Genomic DNA, 20,333 nt, shown 5'->3' on the forward strand with positions numbered 1-20,333 from the left:
AAATGCTATGCTGTGTGACTTCCGATCAAGTCCACTAAAGGTCAGGCAGTTTCCATTCTCACCCACTTTGATCTCATGTGGGGAAAGGACACATGGAGCGGAACTGAGGCACCCCTGCCAACTGCGAGACATATGCATGATCTTCCAAGATCAGCCAGCCCCCCATCAACTCTTCACTGACTACAAATGTTTGTGTAAACCCAACCGGCACCACATGGAGCAGTGGCTGGGCCATGCCAGCAGAGCTCTGCCCAAAATGCTAACCCATAGATCATGAGCAAATAAATAGTGCTATAAGGCATGTTTGGGGTGGTTCGTTGGATAACATGGATAGCAATGGACACACTACTCTGTGTCAGGACTGGGCTAGGTGAAGGGAATACCTGGGTAACAAGACACAGTGCCTTTTCTTCAGAAGCTTAGAGTGTAGTTAGTGAGGCAGACATGTAATGGGACAATTTCAAAGTAAATGCTGGAATTACAGGAGTTTGATGCGCGAGGGTCCATGGGAATTTAGAGAAGGGGCGTTAATCCCAGATCTAGGGAGCTGGCAAAGGTTTCTCAGAGGAGACAAGAGCTAATGGGAGTCAATGAGACAGGGTTTTTCCAGGCAAAGAAGGATATTTCAGGGAAGAGAAACTGCAGGTGCAAAGGCTAGAGGGAGCATTCGCTTTAATTACAGCATGAGGATGTCACAGGTGGACTGGAGGGAGGCTAAGGTAAAGCCATCTTGGCCTTAAGTAGACTTCTCTAGCATTTGACTGGGAGTGATGAGAGCCAAAGGAGAAAACAGTTCCTTCCCTCCTCCCTCCCTCCCTTTCTTCCTTCTTTCCTTCTCATTGGTATTCATATGGCCAAAGACATCAATGACACTCCAAATCAAATAAATTTCACAGGTGTGGAGTAAATAAAGCCAGACACTTCCTTCTCTGGTGCTTAGATTGGCCAAAGGGAAGTGATACTATGCCTGGGCCAACACGAGGGGCATTAGGACATGTACAAGTAGCAGGCAAGAAAAAGATGCCAGTTCCCAAAAGGCGGTCCTTCACCTATCAATTAATGAATACCTGGGGACAGAAAGTGTTTAAGACTCATCTTTTAACAATGTTATAAACATTTTTTAAAGCCGAATGGTAAGGCCTCCTACTTACTAGTGGTGTGGCCTTGGGATAAGACACACCTCTTTATGAGTCAGTTTCCTCAGTTGTAAAATGGGGATAATGGCATTGACTCACAGGTCAATAAGAGTTAGCAATGTATAATTTTAGCACTGCACCTGGTACAGAGTAAGCCTTCAACAGAAGGTCCCTACAGGGAGAAATGCTGGGGGTGGTAACATGGGCTTTAACATTAAATAAGCCTGTGTTTGAATCCAGGCTACTGTCACTTAGCAATTTTTGCAGCTGGGTGAATTTAGAGACCATTTTTAAACTTGCTCATACTTAGTTTTGACAACCACAAAGTGAGGATGATTAATATCTATCTGGCAGGGTTGTGATGAGGATGAAAAGAGATCATATTTGTTAAGAGCGATAGCACAGAGATTGGCATACAGTATAAACGCACATATGATCGTATGCATGGAGATGACAATAGTTCCCAAATGTAGATCGGCAGCATTAATGTTAGCCATTCTATCTTACTTCTAAATCCTATTCTCTAAAACTACAGAACAGGAAAGTTGGACTGCCAGAAACATATACATGTAGCATCTTTAACATGGTATGTCAATTCTACCAGTACCAATACATTATGATACCCTATCACAAAATAATGGCTGAGGTACATCATTCATATTTTATTTTGTTAATACAGAATAAGAAAGTAACCTCATTGTTCAGAATGCATTATATGAAATGAAGAAGAATTCAGCATTCCCTGGCTCCTTCATTTGGCACTTTGAGGAATTTCCTCTATACACCGAGCCCCAAAATACATTCTTTTCTACACCAAAAAGAAGAAACATGCATATATACAAGCGAGCTGAAAAGTTACAACACAAGACTTGCTTTTGGTGAAAAATATTCCCGCCAAATAAGTAGCATGTCATGTCCTTAGTCATGTTATTCTAGGAAGCTAGTAAAGATTCAGGCCAGTAAGGCAATTTAGTTTCAAGTTTTGCCACATATGGGCCAAGTTCTAGAACACTTCACTTAAAAAAGGGACACCCTCAATGTGAAATCTTGTCAGAGGCTTGATTCTGAAGTATACGTGTATATACACAAATGTCTCTGTTTTGACATTCAACACATTCAGCATTGATTCCAGAAAGCTGTTATGGCTGATAGAACAAATGATTTTGGCTCAGACAGAAAAAATGAAGCAAACAAGTTTAAGTAGTATCTCCCTATCTACGGCACCCATATCATCACAGAATTTTTACTTTTTAACTAATGCTGTAGTTGAAAACATATGTTGAGTTAAAGTTGACACCAAAGGCAGGAATTCAGGGGGGAAAAAAGCCATTTTTTTATGGCTGTAAGCTCTTGAAAGCTTTAGATCCTCCTTCAAAATGCTAATTAACAGGTACTATTCCTTTAACTGTTGCCTTAATTTGGAGCTCAGTGAAATCTAGGTTCTCTAATAAACAGTTCCATGTTCATGTTGGTGAGAATACAGTTTAAAGTCTGTAAAAACTCCTCTATCAACTCCTACGAAGGAGATTTTAGCGAGTTGCTGTTTTGGCTAGAGAAACATTTCAACAACTTTCTGCAAATTAAAATAAGAAACAGTGGATGAGAACTACAAACAGAAATCAAGTAAAGCAATTCTACCCATTAAGAAAATTCTGTCCCAAATATTTTCTACACTGACATAAGTTGCTGTTTTTAAGATGTATTACCCGGTTCTTCCACATTCAAAACAGTGTATGAAACTCAAATCAAGATGTGTCTATATGAAGAAAAGGTTTGTATGTCCAGAGCCATCCATGTGCATGGACGTCTTGTCACTGCATTGCGTTGTGTTGTTTTGGCTTTGCTCATCCACAGCCTCGAAGCGCCAGGAAGGCCACCCGCTCAGCACTCTAACTCCTCCATGACTTCCATGACAATGGTCCGTGGGCCCGTCAGAATCAGATTGCTCACAGTCCGGTAGTCCACATGCAGCACGTTGAGCCCATTGACAGAGACGACAAACTGACAGACCTGAAGGCAAGATCAAGAAAAAGCATCTATCATGGCTCCTGGTTTTCACAGACCTCTAACAAAGACACTGTATAGCTCTCCCAGGTCACGTCATTCTTTTATTTTTATTTTTATTTTTATTTCATCAATTTCAGAGAGCAAAGGAGAGGGAGAGAGAGAGAGAGAGAGAGAAACATCAATGATGCGAGAGAATCATTGATTGGCTGCATCCTGTATGCCCCACACTGGGGATCAAACCTGAAACCCACGCATATGCCCTGACTGAGAATTGAATGGTGACCTCCTGGTTCACAGGTTGAAGCTCAATCACTGAGCCCCACCAGCTGGGTGACATCATTCTTAAAATGCCCAACCATACCCAGCTGACAACTGCAATTCAATAATTTCTAAGAAGCTACACTTTTTCTGGAAGGCAACATAATGGATAAAGCATTTGTTGTAGCGTTTTACAAAACTGGATTTAAATCCTAACGCAGCAATCACTAGCTTCAGCTATGGGTATTCACATTTCTGAGCTTTATTTTCCTCAACTCTAAAGTAGGGATGATTAATAATAATAACAATAATACTGCAGTGCTTGCACCTATGGGGTATTCAATACATTATCATCATCACAGTATTAATGGCTGTTATTATTCATTTGGACCCAATGTATAGGGAGACCCATGGCCTGGTGTTCCCAGGACAGTCCTATTGTTTTATACCTATTGTTCCTGCATAATTATTAGTTGTGCCTCCTTTGACTTGCCAAGATGTCCCAGTTGAGGTAATAAATTCCATAAATTTCCCTATTCCCCATCCTTATACGGCCAACAAAGGTCAACTTTTATATTAAGAGATATAAAAGTAATAGGAGAGATAATTACAATAAGAAAGTAAAAGGGCATCATTCAATATTGAGAGGCCACTGTGGATACATCACAGAGAGCTTGATACTGACCCACAGCCACTGGCTCAAATAGAAAAACTTCTCCTGAACTTGGTGATGGTATCAGGTACTGGGTACCTTTCGTTAGCTGACGTGCATGAACAGATGGTGTATCTGTTGTGCGTCTGGAGATATTTGATATGAGCAATTTGGTTATGTCACTCAAATAGAAAAATGGAGAGAACATAGATCGCCAGCTGTCAGTGATCAGAGCAAAACAGAATCAACTGGCACATGGTAGGTACTTACGGTAGGCTAAACAATACCCCACCCCCAAAGATGTCCATGTCCTAATCCCCAGAACCTGTACATATGTTACTTTACATGGCAATGGGGAATTGAGGTTGCAGATGGTATTGGGTTGCTATTCAGCTGAGTTTTTAACAGAAGGAAATTACCCTGGGTTATTCAGGTGGGCCCTGTGTCATCACAGGCAAGAAGTAGGAGAGGTGATGACAGAAGCAAACAGTTGGAGTGACCCGAGAAAGGAGCCTCTGGAAACTGAAAAGAGCAAAGAAATAAATTCTCCCCTTAGAACCTTCAGAAGGAATGCAGACCACCTGCTGACACCTTTATCTTAGACTTCCGACTCCAGAACTATAAGGTCATACATTTGGGTTAAGTCAACAAGTTAATGTTAATTTGTTACCGCAACCATAGCAAAACTAATAAATATTCCTGTTGAATGAACTGAATGAATAAATGTAATAATTTTAAAAAAATGCACAATTAGGATTGAACAAGAAGGGTTTCTTAATTCTTATAACTTATACCTTCACTTACTGGGTTTCTTTTTGTGTCACTTAAAAATCCCTCAACCATATGTAAACTTAAACATTTATTTCAAATTGTTTCCTTGAATGAGGAAAAAAAAAAAAAAGGAAAAAAGGAGCCATTTTATCATGCTTATTTTCAAGGTAGTATTTTTAGAGCCAGGCTGTTAGGAAAGATGTCATCTCTCCCTAAGTGGTCTTAACAGCTGCTGTGGTTCCAACAGTTCCAATGTTCTGTTACTAAAGATGTGCAAAATGATCAAGAAATACAGGTAGGACTATGTAACATATTCAGTTATAATGGACTTTGATTTGGCCTCCGTGGTACACTATGTTCTGCAAATAAACACGCATTACAAGTAACTAGAGGGAGTGCATAGCCTAGGGAAAAAATTATTTTTCTTCTATATTAACAAGCAAATACGTGGAAACAAACAGGAACCGTGATGACCTAAGTAGACGTACCTACCTTAGGTACATATCACCTCTTACCTGGGCTCAGGAGACTTAAATGCCACCCATAGGTGGTAATGAAAATTCAAGTGAGATAAAGATGCTTTTTTCCTGCTTTCTAATATTTGATTGCAATTCTCATTTCCCCAGTTCATAGACAAGAGATCAATCATGAGCTCATGTACCTTCTCTAAACTCAATCTACAAAAAATGTAGTCCCTTAAGTTCATAAAGAAGGTACACAGAGGACATCATCCTTAATGAAAAGGAAGAACAGAACCTTCCTTAAGGCATAGGTGAGTGAGGTCTCTGACTACAATAGGTCGGGAAAGAGTTAACAGGAAGAGGGAGGCAGGACTCAGCACATTTCAGGGTGTGATCAGTTGGGATAAGTACCTAGGCTGAACTCCAGCCTTCCTCCTGAAGCCAAACCAACCAAATAATCTTGCCTCTAATTCCTTCCCTGCACCAGTCCTGGCAGATGTCAGACAGCCCTCTGGATGGATTGAGTGCCCATGGGATTGTGCAATTGCACGTTGATTTTCTTATGTTTGGAGACAGATCATAATTATTCAGTTGTTTCATCCAAAGTGGGAGTGAGGTTGGGGAGAAACACTACACCTATGATTGCACAAGTGTCTTCTCACTGCCATGGAAATCTGTCTTCGCCAAGACACTTCCCTGAAATGTCTCTCTCTCTCTCTCTCTCTCTCTCTCTCTCTCTCTCTCAAGACTGCTTCAGGCTTTCCATAAAAATAATAAAACATTTAACAAGACACAGACCAAGAGAGAGAGAGTTTCAGAGACAGAAAGAGTCGTAAAAAGAAGAAAGACACAGATACAGACACAGAAAATAATCAGGAAGAGCTGAGTCCTCGTTAGCAGGGTATAGAAGCCTGTCTAATAAATGATGCAGAAAGCAGACCAAGATGTCATGTGCAAACTAATACATTCTTAATCCAACAGAACATTTGGATTTATTCTAGAGACCATCCCATCAAGCTCCCACTAAAAGTAGAACTCTTCTTCAAATCCATGCAAAGCATCCAACCTATCTTACTTGAATGCTACTTATGACAGGAAATGCACCAATTAATGAGGAAGCTTTGGCGTGGGGGAGCAGTTGCATGTTAGAAGTTCCAATTAGATGGGAAAAGGGGTGGAGATGGAAGAGGGTATGAGGGGGGGCGGGGAGATGGTGATGGAGGAAAAAAATATATATAGCACTCAAAAATAAAGTTCCAGTCAACATTATTTGAACTATTTTCATTGTTTAATTGCTAAAGTGAAAAGTGCAGCCAAATATAAAACAACGGCCCTCAAACTGTAGTGCAAATATGAGTCACCTTTGGGGGCTTACTGAATATGTGAATTCTCATCTCACCCAAGACCTACCAAACCCGACTCTATGAGGGTGGGTCCCAAGAATCTGCATTTTTGTTGAATATATCAGGTGATTTTAATAAAGCACTATGTTGAGAAGCAGTGCTATAAAGTATACACTAGAATTTTTTCTACCAAAAGTTATTTTAAATGCTCATCCCACACCTGTAATATAATAATACATTCTATGACCATGAACATTAACAGCCTTAAGTATATAAGAGGGAGACTGGCATTTCAGTTTTTATTATAATTATTACTTGCCTGAAGTCTACTATTTTTAGAGCCAAATTTTGCTATCTTCTAGACTTCAAAATTATTAATAACAATGTATAAAATGCTGAGGTTTAGCACTATGATCAGAGATAATATCCAAGTTGCTCAAAACTCAATACCAACACCAACCAAACCTGCTGCCATGGTAGAGCACATGTACTTATTTTAAAATATGTTTTTATTGATTTCAGAGAGAGGAAGGGAGAAGGAGAGAGAGATAGAAACAATGATGAGACAGCTGTTTTCTGCATGCCCCCTACTGGAGTTCTAGCCCACAACCCAACCCAGGCATGTGCCCTGACCTGGAATCGAACCAGCGACCTCCTGGTACAAGGGACAATGTTCAATCAACTGAGCCACACCGGCCGGCCAGGCTGAGCACATGTGCTCTTAAAGTCATATGTCAGCTGCCATCTTTCAATTGTTGATGTGGCAAATACATACCATGTACAGAACTGCTATGAATGAGGGTGGAGGCTTTCGATATCCAAAGTATCAAAAATAAAAAAAGGTGGGCCCTAACCGGTTTGGCTCAGTGGATAGAGTGTCGGCCTGCGGACTGAGGGGTACCGGGTTCGATTCTGGTCAAGGGCATGTGCCTTGGTTGCGGGCATATCCCCAGTGGTGGATGTGCAAGAGGCAGCTCATCGATGTTTCTCTCTCATCGATGTTTCTGACTCTATCTCTCTCCCTTCCTCTCTGTAAAAAAATCAATAGAAAAAAAAGAAGGTGGAAGGTGAACCAGAGCAATGAAAGTCATGAGTATATTAAGACATATTTGAAAGCTTAAAGTTGGAAAGAAAAATGTTATATTTTGATTGTCCCCATTTCTTTAAACCTGCCTCCAAATCATACATCCTGGTTTTCATAATCTGATATGAAACTGTGAAAGCAAAAGCATAAACATTTAACAAAGCACTGTCTTTTATCAATGATTTGTTATTTCTCCTGTTAACTATGCCTGTGAAAGCCTAGCCATTCATTTGGTCCATACACTGAGCACACTTATTTTGTTTTATTGGGGGGGGAGGGGTGTCATTATGTAACTTTCTTTTCCCCCAGCTTTATTGACATATAACATTGTGTAAGTTTAAGGTGAATAGCCAGACAACTTCTGAGGTTACAACTTGCCAAATAGGTAATAGGAACACAGAATGTTTTCCCAAAGATCTTTACTCTTGTAATCTCATTTGAAATTCCCAACATACCCCATAAGGCAAGTACTATTATTATTATTTTATTATTATTATTCCCATTTCACAGTCACAAGTCCAGGTTCAGAGAAGTAACTAGAATTAGTAAATAGTAGAGGCAGGATTTTTTAATAAAAAGTCCTATACTTAAGCCCTAGGCTACCCTTCCTCCAAGTAATAGATAATCATCTCCCTTACAATTTGGCACTGACACCACATGAATGAACACCCCACCCTGGTATTGAAGCACCTCTCACACACGGAATTTCTTTTTTTTTTTTTTTAAATGTGGCATTTGATTTTTCCTTCTGCCATCCTTGAAAATGGAAAAAAATGTTCACTTGCTCCTCATTGTCACCACCACCATCACCATCATTAGCATAGAAGAACATGATCAGGAGTAGTAAGGGGGCATTTTTACTCTTTGAAGAATAACTTGAGCCAATCTTTAGATCTGGGCCAGCCCTGGCAGGGGTATATGGCATTTTATTAAACTCAACCAGAGTCCAAAGAACTATATTTCTTTATAACATGCATGCAAAGGAGGAAGGTCCCTCTCTCTGTAGGCAGCGACAATCTTCTGCTAAACTGAGGTGAAGATTAATGACTCCTAAATGAAGATTTTAAAGATGCCAGGAGGAAAGACAAAACATGAAAGTAGGATGCATAATCACCCTTGGTAACAATGTAGCCTATAATTCAGCCAGCAAGTCCCAAACCACTGCCATTTGTCATGGTGATTACATCACCTGGTAATCTGTGCAGTTAACTGGCATTTCCAATTTCACTCACATTCCTTTTCTGTTGTGCAATCTTTGCTTCACAACAGAAACAGGAAAGCAGAAGATGCAACATACCATCTGTCTTCTGTAGGTGGGTGAGAATGTTGCCATCAGACAATCAACACAGGATGGGTGCTAGCAGGTTCAATGTGAGGCACCCCCTTCGCTTGCCTATAAAGCTTGGCTTCTCCACAGCAAAAGTGGATTTCCTAAGAAGTTTTTCTCCAGGGATTTTCTCCTTCCTTCCTCCTTCCCCAGTGAGCATTTCCACAGGGTAAAGTTAAGCCCAGAGAAATGGAGGAGGAACCAGGAGATAAGTTCTAGTCTCAGCTCTGCACCCAGGGAGCTGAGTCATTTTGAATCACTTTGAGTCACTTCACTTCTCCAAACGGTAATTCTTCATCTGATAAGTTGGGCTGAAACTTTTTATATTGATTAGGGACTTTAACGTACCTTTTATTAGGGTCGCTAATGAAGGAGCTCAGGTGGCCAAAGTAGTAAGGAGGTTATAAATTTATTCTGGAAAACCAGATGGGCTGAGCCCCAAAATGGTGCCAGCACCCAGGGACAGGGAGTCAGAGGTTTTTAAGGACTCTAGGTAGGCTTTTTCTAGTGAATTCTCTGGGCGGGTGCTGAGGGGAAAGATAATGGTCTTAGCAAGTGAAATGTGGTCTAAGCAAAGGGAATGTCGGTTGTGACAGGGGAGGGAGTGTTGATTCAATTATTTGATCAGGCCTAATATCTTTCAGCTCTAAAAATTAATGCCAAAAATACAAACCCACTTTTATTTATGAGTGATTGAACTCTCCATTAATAACTTTTATTTACTGCTTATTGATGTGCCAAGAACTAAGCTAGGAGTTCACGTATGTTAAATTTGGGAAGGAGACATTTTTAGATTTGTAAACTGAAGTTCAGAACAATACAAATGAAAGAATGTAAGATGATAATCTGTCACAAGCACTTCTATGTTTTAGATATATAAGTGATAACAACAAAAACATTTAAAGACAGAGTATAAAGCTATATTCTATTAAGAAACGTAAGTAGTATTGATATAGGCATAGAGACCAATGTAGCAGAATTGAAAGTTCTGAAACTCACTCTGACACACGGGCATTTACTTGCGACAAAGGCAGCACCGCAGAAAAGAGGGACATTTCATGATGATAAAAAGGTTCAATCTATCAAAAAATTTAAAAATTATAAACACTTATACCAAATGTACATGCCTAACAAAAAGGTCCAAAACAAATGAAGCTAAATTCACAGAATTCAAGGAATAGACAATTCAACAATATTAGTTGGAGACTATTTTGTTCCAATTTCAAGAAAGGATAGAACAATTAGGCATAACCCATGTCACATACATGCATAATCTATGACCCAGCAATTCTGCTCCTAGATGTACATTAATACTGCGATTACAAAATGATTAACTTATATAAAATTTTAAAATAGACAAGAAATATATGATCTTAGACTTCCTGGGTAATAATTTGCTTTGTAATAGCTTGAGATATATATAAATAATTTTTAAAAAATAATTTCTACATTTTCTATTTAGTGCAATAAAAATAGTTTTAACTCCCACCTTTATAATTTATTAGTGATGTGACTGGGCAAGTTACACATTCTCTGAGTATATTTTACACACCTATAAAATGAGAATCAAGTTTATCATGAGGATTGTATCTGATTAACTACTAAGCCCTGTGTTTAATTCCAATGAATGTTAAATACTTAATTTTTTTTCCCTTCTACCCCTCTTCCTGCACAATCTCTCTCTCTCAAACAGTCCAGTGAATGCAGATTGTTAAAAGAAAGACAAATCATTGCATAGACCCAGGAGAGCCAGTTTTGGTTTTGGCTTAGGAAATCCTATATAATAAAAGGGTAGTATGCATATTGACTGAACAGCGGAACAACCGGTCAGTATGATGTGCACTGACTACCAGGGGGCAGATGCTCAATGCAGGAGCTGCCCTCTGGTGGTCAGTGCGCTCCCACAGGGGGAGTGCCACTCAGCCAGAAACCGGCTCATGGCTGGCGAGTGCAGCGGCGGTGGCGGGAGCCTCTCCCACTTCCACGGCAGCACTAAGGATGCCCAAATGACAGCTTAGGCCTACTCCCCATGTGAGCATAGAAAAGACTGATGAATCTCAGAGGGAAGGGGGGAGGGGGGAGGGCGGGAAGAGATTAACCAAAGATCTTATATGCATACTAGAGGCCCGGTGCATGAATTCCCTCAGCCTGGCCTGTGGGGATCGGGCTGAAATCGGCCCGGTGCATGGATTCGTATACCAGCGGGGTCCCTCGGCCTGGCCTGCAGGGATTGGGCCAAAACTAGCTCTCCAACATCCCACGGGGGGTCCTGGATTGCAAGAGGTTGCAGGCCAGGCCGAGAGACCTCACTGGTGCACAAATCTGTGCATCGAGCCTCTAGTAGGATGATAAGAGAGAAACTTTCCCCATCCAAGAGCACCATGAAGGACAGAGACTCCAGAAGCCACTGTAAAATAGCAACATAATTCTACAATAAACAGAGCAGGGGAATTGGGTTAAGGAATTTCTCTCTGGTCCTGTCCATAAGATTCTCACTTAAACAAAGTCGCTTCAGAACTGAAGGAGCTGTACAGTATAACTAGACTCCTGGATGGTCCTTCACCACAACATTAGCCAAAGTCATCTATTGAGTCAAAATTTGCTAGTTGCATCTACTGAATGAAGTCCTTCCATCTACAAAATGCTTCATGTTTACAAAAACGTTCACAGTCAGCACAGATACTACTTAGGAGTTCTGGACACTGCAGTGGTAAATAAATTGTGTTTAGTGCGTAATAGCTCTCACAGCAGAAAACGGTTCTTGGAAAATAAAGAACAGAAAATTTGCAGCTGCGGGTTCGGTCCCATAAATCTCTCCACCAAATATGCAACTGGCTTGGGAGTGACTGCTGTGGGAGGCGGCGGAGAGCCAGTCCTTGGACAAACACAGGATTCTCTCTCCAGAGAATTCCAGTCTTCTTCTAAGCTTTATGCATTTGAAGCATGTTGTATGGCAGCGTGGCTCCCCAAAGAGCAGACTGCACACTTAGCCTTGAAGGAAAGCCAACCCTATGCAAGAATGACTTTCTTTCACAATAAAACAACAATAACAAAAGCAACTCTTAAAAATTTTCTGTTTCAAATTGAACATTTCAGAGTGCCTGCTGGTTTCAAACAGAGCCTGCTACCTCCAGCCCCAACTGATCAAAGGTCTATTTCAGACCGAGCTCGCTTTTGGTCCTCTTTGCCCAGTTGTTGTTGGGTGGTGGTGGGGCAGCCAAGGGGAAACTGGGGTGCACTTAAAGCAGGGGGCAATATGGGGAACCCTGGTTCAGTCCATTGTACGTGGATACCCAAAATTAGGAAGAAAACTTGCTTCCTGGGGATTCTCTCTAAAGTCATGTATAAGGCTGACTGGAGGATCTGTGGCTTACCCTGGCGGTTCCTGCCACTTTCCCACAGCAGCTCACGATTGCACTAGGGCCACTTCCAAGGTCTGCTTGTGCATGCTCTGGAGCCGGTGACCTCCAAGCTTATAAGAAGTGTTTGGGCACTGAAGAAGCAACATCTGCACATTATAACCACAAGATCCATGGTTATCTGGGAGCCTGTATTCCACAGGGGATATGCAATTATCAACCCCACCCCCTCTGCGGCTATCCACACAAAGTTGGCTTACACTGTGGATACAAAGTTCTTTAGAATTCCCTGTCTTTACCCCTTGGGGCTTCCAACACAGGAAACACACTCTCAACACATATATAGACAACTCCCACAAGAGCTTTCAGCTGAAAGGAAAGAGGTCCCAGAAGGTCAGACTTTCATCCAACCCCAAATTCTTTCCTTCACAAGAATCTCTTACCCAATTAGCTGCTTGCCCTTAGAATGTTTACTATCCGTCACTTAATACCCATAAGTTATTATACTTTTTTTCTGGATTATGCTAAAAATGCAAAATTAATGTGTCAAAGATTTTAAAAGATTACTCAATGAGATTCGGCACACATCAACATAATTCATCAGGCAAATAACTGCATTATAACTTTGCTTCCACAAATGCAATGCATGCTTCATCTATTATCCCATTCATAAAGGGTGACATGATCTAACCTATACAGTGAGCTGATGTCTCAGTCCCCTTATTCCACCTCCAGAGCGGTGCTGCTCTGAGCCAGACCAAGAAATATTGTATGTAGGTGTGTGTTTGTGTGTGTGTGCATGTACCTTGGCAGAGACACACAGACCACCATCACATTGATAGTATTTTGATGGGAAAAGTAAAAAAATTAAAGGATTATAAATCGAACTGAGCCTGGGTGTGATGATTTATAAGTTACTTTACACATTCTTTGCTAAGATAATGGGAGCTGAGTGCCTCCAGGGGAAGGAGCCAAGCTCTGGTTTCTGCTCTATAACCTCTTCCTTATTCTCCCAGGAACTGGGCTATATGCAGATCCAGGACCAAGCAATCTGTGGGCCAGCACCATGGGCTCCCAATCAGGTTGCTCAGTACTGTCTCGGTTCAAGAACTTTTGCTGAAGGGTCAAGAGTTTCACAATGACTTGGCTAAAGATTGGAAGTAAAGCTTCCCACCTCCCATCTCCCACATCCCACGGTCTAGCAATAAACAGTGGGCGTGGCCAGTGTGTCATATTCTAGATCACCTCATCTTGAGGTGCCTCACACATCAGTCTGAGAACTGCATGGATTTGAAAATTGGGGTTCCCTCCAATAACTCTATTTGTAGAGAAACACCTAACCTCTGGCAGAGTTGCTAACATATTTTGCCAACATTAGCCAAATGGAGAGAAATTGAGGACAAGAAAAATTAAATAATTTGAACACATTTGAAGGGCACCATGACATAATGGCAAGACCAAGGGCACTGGGTCCAGACAGAGCTGGGCTAGTTTGGCTCCTGATTCCGACATTTAGTTGCAGAGGCTATGACTCAAACTCTTTCCAACTGAACTGTGAAATATAGCTAATATCCAGATCAAAGTGTTGGGACAAAGATTGGAGGAGATGATGGCACATATTAAGCAACTAGCGCTGTCCCCAGCATGATGTTCAACAAAAGTGAATTCCTTCTCCCCATGATCCCTGTAGACATTAAGTTACATTCAGCAGTCTACCCTCTAGGCCAGCTCCCAACCCTGTGAATGTTTACTTCTAATGCCAAACCACTGGATTCTTAGCCAGGACCAAACTGCCTTGCTCAGTCTTTACACAAGAAAGTGATTAATTTATAGGCTAAGCCTGGAAAATTGACTTCCATTCTGGGCACTGAAAAATGCTTCCAGGAAAGTTTCCCAGATGGCCACATTTAGCCTGGTCATATTTCTTCTGTCTTTTATAAAGTAGCTGAAATAAGCCATGTTGTATCCATAACAAGAGTTCACTAGAACCAGTTTTTTCAGAAGTTTGCAGAGAAAAGGCCAGAGGACTCCTATCTTGAACACTTCATCCATTTTGGTCCCTGATCCAAAAAGCAAGAAAGAGGATAAAAGAAAGAGACACTTTCTGCTTATAGAGACATTGGTGGAAAACTCTAGATAATATAATTCCATACAAGGCACAATACTCAAGGAAGGTTCTCTACCCCTGTATCAGGGGAGCCTCTACTCTCCCTTCCTGGAAGGATCTCATATTCATTGATCCTCAAATCATGATAAGCACCAGCAGAATCTTTCTGGCTTGAAGTATCTGATTATTGGTAATGTAAATGATACTATAATTGGCAATTCAACAGATATTTATATATGAGTTAATTTCATACATATTTATCTATAATTCTACCTAGTGCAAAATCCTGGATAAGAGCCAAGAATAACTAACTAACAACCATTAAAAATTGTCCATGGTGCCCAGCTGGCATAGCTCAGTGGTTGAGCATCGACCTATGAACCAGGAGGTCACGGTTCGATTCCTGGTCAGGGTACATGCCCGGGTTGCAGGCTCGACCCCAGTATGGGGCATGCAGGATTCTCTCTCCATCCTTGATGTTTCAGTCTCTCTCTCTCCCTCTCCTTCCTCTCTGAAATCAATAAAACTATATTTTTTTTTAAAAAGAAATGAATGAAAAAATTAAAAAATAAAAATTGTCTATGGCTTCCTTTACCTCCCAGAAGTCAAACTAGTTTGAAGATGATGTCAAAAGACTCAGAGAGGTCCTGTGGGGATCAAAGCACCTTTGGGTCCCTGCCAATCTGCAGGTCTCTGCAGACCTGCACTCTGGTTCTCCTATAGCACTGATGAGAGGAGTATGCTCATGTATGGGGGCTGAAAGACAGACGGGGCAGAAAATAAACTCTTAGCACAAAGACAGACAAGTCTATAAATGAGACTCAGCCAGAATAAGAACTTGACCCAACGTCAGACACAACACAGAATAAGGAAAACCCCGAAACTAAAGCCCTGAGTGGATCAGGTGTCTGACGATGCTCAGTAGCGACTTTGCTGAAGGCCCACATCATCAGAATCTCCACTTGGTCTCATGACAAACTAAGGTCCATGCTTTTGGGCTTCCTGACAACAGAAAATAGTCAGGAGCACAGCTCAAATTCAGAGTCTCATATTACATCCTAAAGATCAATGGATTTGGGCTGCTCAGATCCTTGGGACAGAAAGTTCAGAGACAAGGACATATTCTTCCTAGTTTCCCAAGTTCAGTCCTTCCACTTTTAAACATTTTATGGATTTGAATTTCTTACCAAGCAAGAATGCCATCTATCAGTATTATGTTCGTGGAGGACATAGCAATACACTGAGAGCCAATGCAGCATGGTCCAAAATGCAATACTATGCTTCTGCCCACAGGCACATACAATAATGGCTCCAAAGCACAGGATCTAAATCCAGACATATCTGAATTCATAAACAAGTCTTAACCTTAGGCAAAATTCTTAACCTCTCTAAAGAGAAAAATGGAGAAAATACCTATGTCCCAGGATTGTTATTATAAATGATAAAGCAGAGATAATGCACCTAGCATGGTGCCTAGCAGTACTTTCATTAAACAAATATTGATTAAATTTATCTTAGACCCGTTTTCACTAGTTCTACACTAAATCTACTGAAAGGGTGACACGTACCTAAACACATTAAATAAAAAAGACTATCTTTTTATGCAAATACGGTCAGTGCTGTCTGCTTCTCTATCTGACTGAAATAACACCCCGTCTGGACACCCATGGACATGCTCAAATTCTTTTAAAAAATAAAAATGAGTACCAATTTTGGACCAGGCAAAATGTGAGGGATTTTCATGTGAATTATCTTGTACCAGCTAGGCTGCAGTACATTTTATTTATTTATTTATTTATTTATTTATTTATTTATTTATTTATTTTATTCTTTGTTAATCCTCACCCGAGGATATTTTTCCATTGATTTTTAAAGAGAGTGGAAAGAGGGGGAGAGACAAAGAGAGAGAAACATTGATGTGAGAGAGACACATCAATTAGTTGCCTCCCACCTGCAATCGAGGTATGCGCCCTTGACCGGAATCGAACCTGCGACCCTTTGGTCCACAGGCTGATGCTCTATCCACTGAGCAAACTGGCTAGGGCTGCAGTACATTTTATATTAGTCCATCTGTTTTAGAATATAATGATGGGGATTTGGGAATCAACTTCCAAGCATTTATTTAATATCTTAGAAATATTAAAAACTTGAAAAAGAATAAATGGAATCAATTCCTTGAACTTTAAAAAAAAATGTTTTGAACACCTATTAACTGTCATGTGGTTTGGAAGGTGCCAGAATGAAATTCTACTGGCTACCTGCTACTCTAACAAGCTGTTTTACTCTAGTAAAGCAAAAATAGTGCCTAGACCAGAATATCCACTGCTCCTGGCCACAGGAATTAATTTATTGACTCAACAAACATTTATTGAGCATGCAGTAAAAAGAATTAGATACTCTCCCTGAATTCGTAGAACGTATGTCATAGAGGAGTTAAAAGCAAAGAAATACAAATCTGTGACAAAATAAACAGGGGGAAATAAGAGAAATGAGGAGCTCTGGAAGGTACTGTAGGTTTGATTAAGCTTACTTCATCCCAACCTCCCTTTCTCTTGACTTATAAAAGTTGGAAAATGAAATAAATTCCCAGCCCCCTTTGAAGTGACTACACAACACTATTCCGGCCAATGAGATGTGAACAGAAAATGCTATGGAAAATTTCCATCCAACACAAAATAGAGGAGTCAGGTGAGGTGTAAAAGATAATGAGCTATGCTGTGAAAAGCCAAGGGAAGAGAATTCTAGGAGGAAGGAATGACAAGTGTAAAATCCTGGAGAGAAGATAATCACTGGTTTGGGAAACTGAAAGGCAAGCAAGGAGGTGAGTGTCAGGAGGTAAGATTTGAAAGACAGGTAGAGTCAGATCATGTGGGACTGTGAAGGCCATGGTAAGGCTTTTAGAGTTTATCCTAAATGGATATGTGAAACCAATGCAGGACCTCAAACAAGAGGGTGGCAGAACCTGATTTCCTTTAGCTGCTAGGTGGGGGAATGGATTATGAGGCTGCAAGAATAGTTGTGAAGAGCCCAGTTAGAACCACTATAGTCCTGGTGAGATGACAGTGGTTTGGATTTAGGGAAACAAAGAAAAACAGATTTGAAATACATTTTGGAAGTATCTTGAATTGGAGGGAGAAGAGAAAAGCAAGCATGACTTCTAGGTTTCTGACCCAAACAACTGGGAGGCTGGTAATGATTATTTACAAAGTGGGAGAAACTGGGGAAGGAGCAGGAATGTGCAAAACAAAGCATTCAGTCAACTCAACATCCAAAATTCCTGTCCCAGTGATCTGACTCTACCGAAAGAATGCTTTTCCATTTTGCCATCATTTCACTTTTCCCCAAAGGCTGTCTTCTGAGAACCATAACTGTAACTGTAATATCAACAATATTTGGTTTCATCTGGTAGGAAAACAGTGGTGGAACTCAGGTGGTGGGGATTAGGACTTCAACCTATCTTTATTTTGTTACTAAAAGCAAAATGATAGACTCACCATATGACTTGACAGTTTTCATCATGGAATTTTGAAAATCCATGAACTGTGCAAATGTACAAAATTTTTTGTTTGAGACCCAAGTCTGGCATCCAGTAATGTTCCTACCAAACATACATATCACAAATTTATAATTAAATATTTGTGTGACTAATTAGTATTAGTAGCTGGTTATATTTACTTTTGTTTGGCCGTGGGTAAATCCAGGAGTACAGCTTTGGAAGGAGATGTCCAGCCTTGGTTTGGACAACTTGGAGTTTATCTCAGGTATATGTCAGTCTTGTGGTGTTGATGGCGAGGGGTGGGGGGGTGGGTAGGGGGAGGGTGGTTCCCTGACTTCACACCTGATCCAGCACAAAGAACGCCAGTATTAGAGCCCACAGCAGATCAATTTAGGAGAATCCTGGCATAATTCCAGGATTATATCAATATGTTTCTAAAACTTTCCATGTCTTTGCTTTGTAAAAGGTGAGTTTTTCTACAATTGTGAATAAAAGTGTTCAGTTTCAACTCAGTGTTAAACAAGCTTGGTAGTAAGCAAAAACATTCATTTCTATTCATTCTTTTTTTTTTCTGGGTATAAAGCAGACATTTATTTATTTCATTAATATATATTTTTCTATTGTTGATAGTACTACAGTTGTCTCCCATTCCCTCCCCCCCCTTCAGATCTCAGCTCAGACATCCTCTCCTTGGGGAGGTGCTTCCTGTCATCCCTCCCACTGTCCTGCAAAAAACTGAAAACACTGACTCAGCCGGTGTAGTCCAGTAGTTGAGTGTCAACCTATTAACCAGGAGGTCATGGTTCAATTCAAGGTCAGGCACATGCCCAGGTTTCAGGTTTGATCCCCAGTAGGAGGCATGCAGGAGACAGCTGATCAATGATTGTCTCTCATCATTGATGTTTCTATCTCTCTCTCCTCCCTTCCTCTCTAAAATAAAACATTTTTATGTAAAATTAGAAGCACTGGTGCTTTTCTTCCTAGCTCTGAGTTCTTCTCCCTTCCTCTCTGAAATTATATATATATATATATATATATATATATATATATATTTTAAAGAGTGAAGTTATTTGATTAATGTCTCCTTCCTTCTCTAGACTGTAAATGCCACAAAGGCCTAACATAAAGTCTGGCACATACATGGTAGGTGGTCAATAAATACTGATTAAGCAGAGCTGTGCAGAGTTGCCAGTCTTCTCCTGGGCTGTCAGAGTCAGACTTGAAGGATGACTAAGGAAGGGCACAGAGCAGGAAGGGGATCTGAGCTGAGGCCCTGAGAAGTGGCCATTTGTCCCCGCCCAGGCATGCCAGATGGGGAGCAAAGGAACACTGACGCTACCATTTTCTGTTGACTAAGCAACAACAACTCCGCTAGAGAGTGCGAAGTTGTGATCCTCATCCCACAATTTGCTATTTCAGTGCCTACACTATCTTGGCTAATTAGTTAGAAACTTCAGGTGGTTTGCCCAATTGGGCTCTCCTGGTTCAAGAAGAAAATTCCATGACATATACAGGTTTGTTGCCATGGGGAAGAAAGACCAAGAGCAGGATTTTGACATTTTCTTCAATATGAGAAACAAAAATTTTGAAAGGACAGGGCAGGGGGTGGGAGGCAGAATACAATGACCACTAATTTATTCTCTGACTCAGGTAGTTCTGTTTCTATGTAAATATGCAAAGAAACAAAGAGAGAAAAGAGGCCCCATAGATCCACATCCATCAATTCATCACAGCAGGAAACAAGAAAAGAAGCCAGGAGTTACGAAATCCTTCTGAGAGTTGGCATGGGGTTGCCCGAAAACTTGAATACTGTTTCTCACAGAATTTAATTATTCCCACCAGAAAAAAATAAACTTTCCAGAAAAGAGCAAGGGTGTCTTTTGTTCCGTATTTGTAAATGCAGCTCAAATTCCTTCAGCTGAAGGTTGAATGGTTTGCTCTGACAAGTGTTGGATTAAACTAACAAACGTGAATATTTTGCATCTTTCACTTGGATGACCCTGCAAGTTCTAGTCCTGACCTAAGTAAGGGGCTGAAGCCAAGAATAAAAATTATTTATTTGATCTTCTTCAAACTGGCTCAGGTGACCATGTGACTGTCCTAACAATTCTCTCCACAAGAGACATGAGAGGTCATACATCCCTGGGCAGTTTACAAGGGGTTTGAGGTTTCCTTGGCATATACCTTCTATTGTGTTCTGCCTTGTAGGCTTGCAGTTTTTGAAAGAATGCAATAGGAAGCATGATTGGGCTTTGGGGTAGAGACCAGGGTAGAATCTAGCTCTGACATTTTCAAGCTGGGTGACCTTGAGAAAGCAATGAACTGGGTTTTG

At 40.7% G+C, this 20,333-nt stretch overlaps 1 protein-coding gene across 1 annotated transcript in view; it reads right to left on the bottom strand.

Moving 5' to 3' along the window:
- Positions 1 to 1,778: 1,778 nt before the first annotated feature.
- DEPTOR (DEP domain containing MTOR interacting protein) overlaps positions 1,779 to 20,333 on the bottom strand; it is a 127,420-nt gene continuing 108,865 nt past the window's right edge. The window contains exon 9 of the mRNA XM_070392688.1: positions 1,779 to 3,146. Coding sequence (XP_070248789.1) covers positions 3,018 to 3,146 — 129 coding nt within the window. The 3' untranslated portion in view covers positions 1,779 to 3,017. The remainder of the gene's footprint in view (positions 3,147 to 20,333) is intronic.

This window comes from Myotis yumanensis, unplaced genomic scaffold, assembly GCF_028538775.1.
Source record: "Myotis yumanensis isolate MYYU_CA2020_CCGP unplaced genomic scaffold, mMyoYum1.0.hap1 SCAF_15, whole genome shotgun sequence".
Classification (NCBI taxonomy): domain Eukaryota; kingdom Metazoa; phylum Chordata; class Mammalia; order Chiroptera; family Vespertilionidae; genus Myotis; species Myotis yumanensis.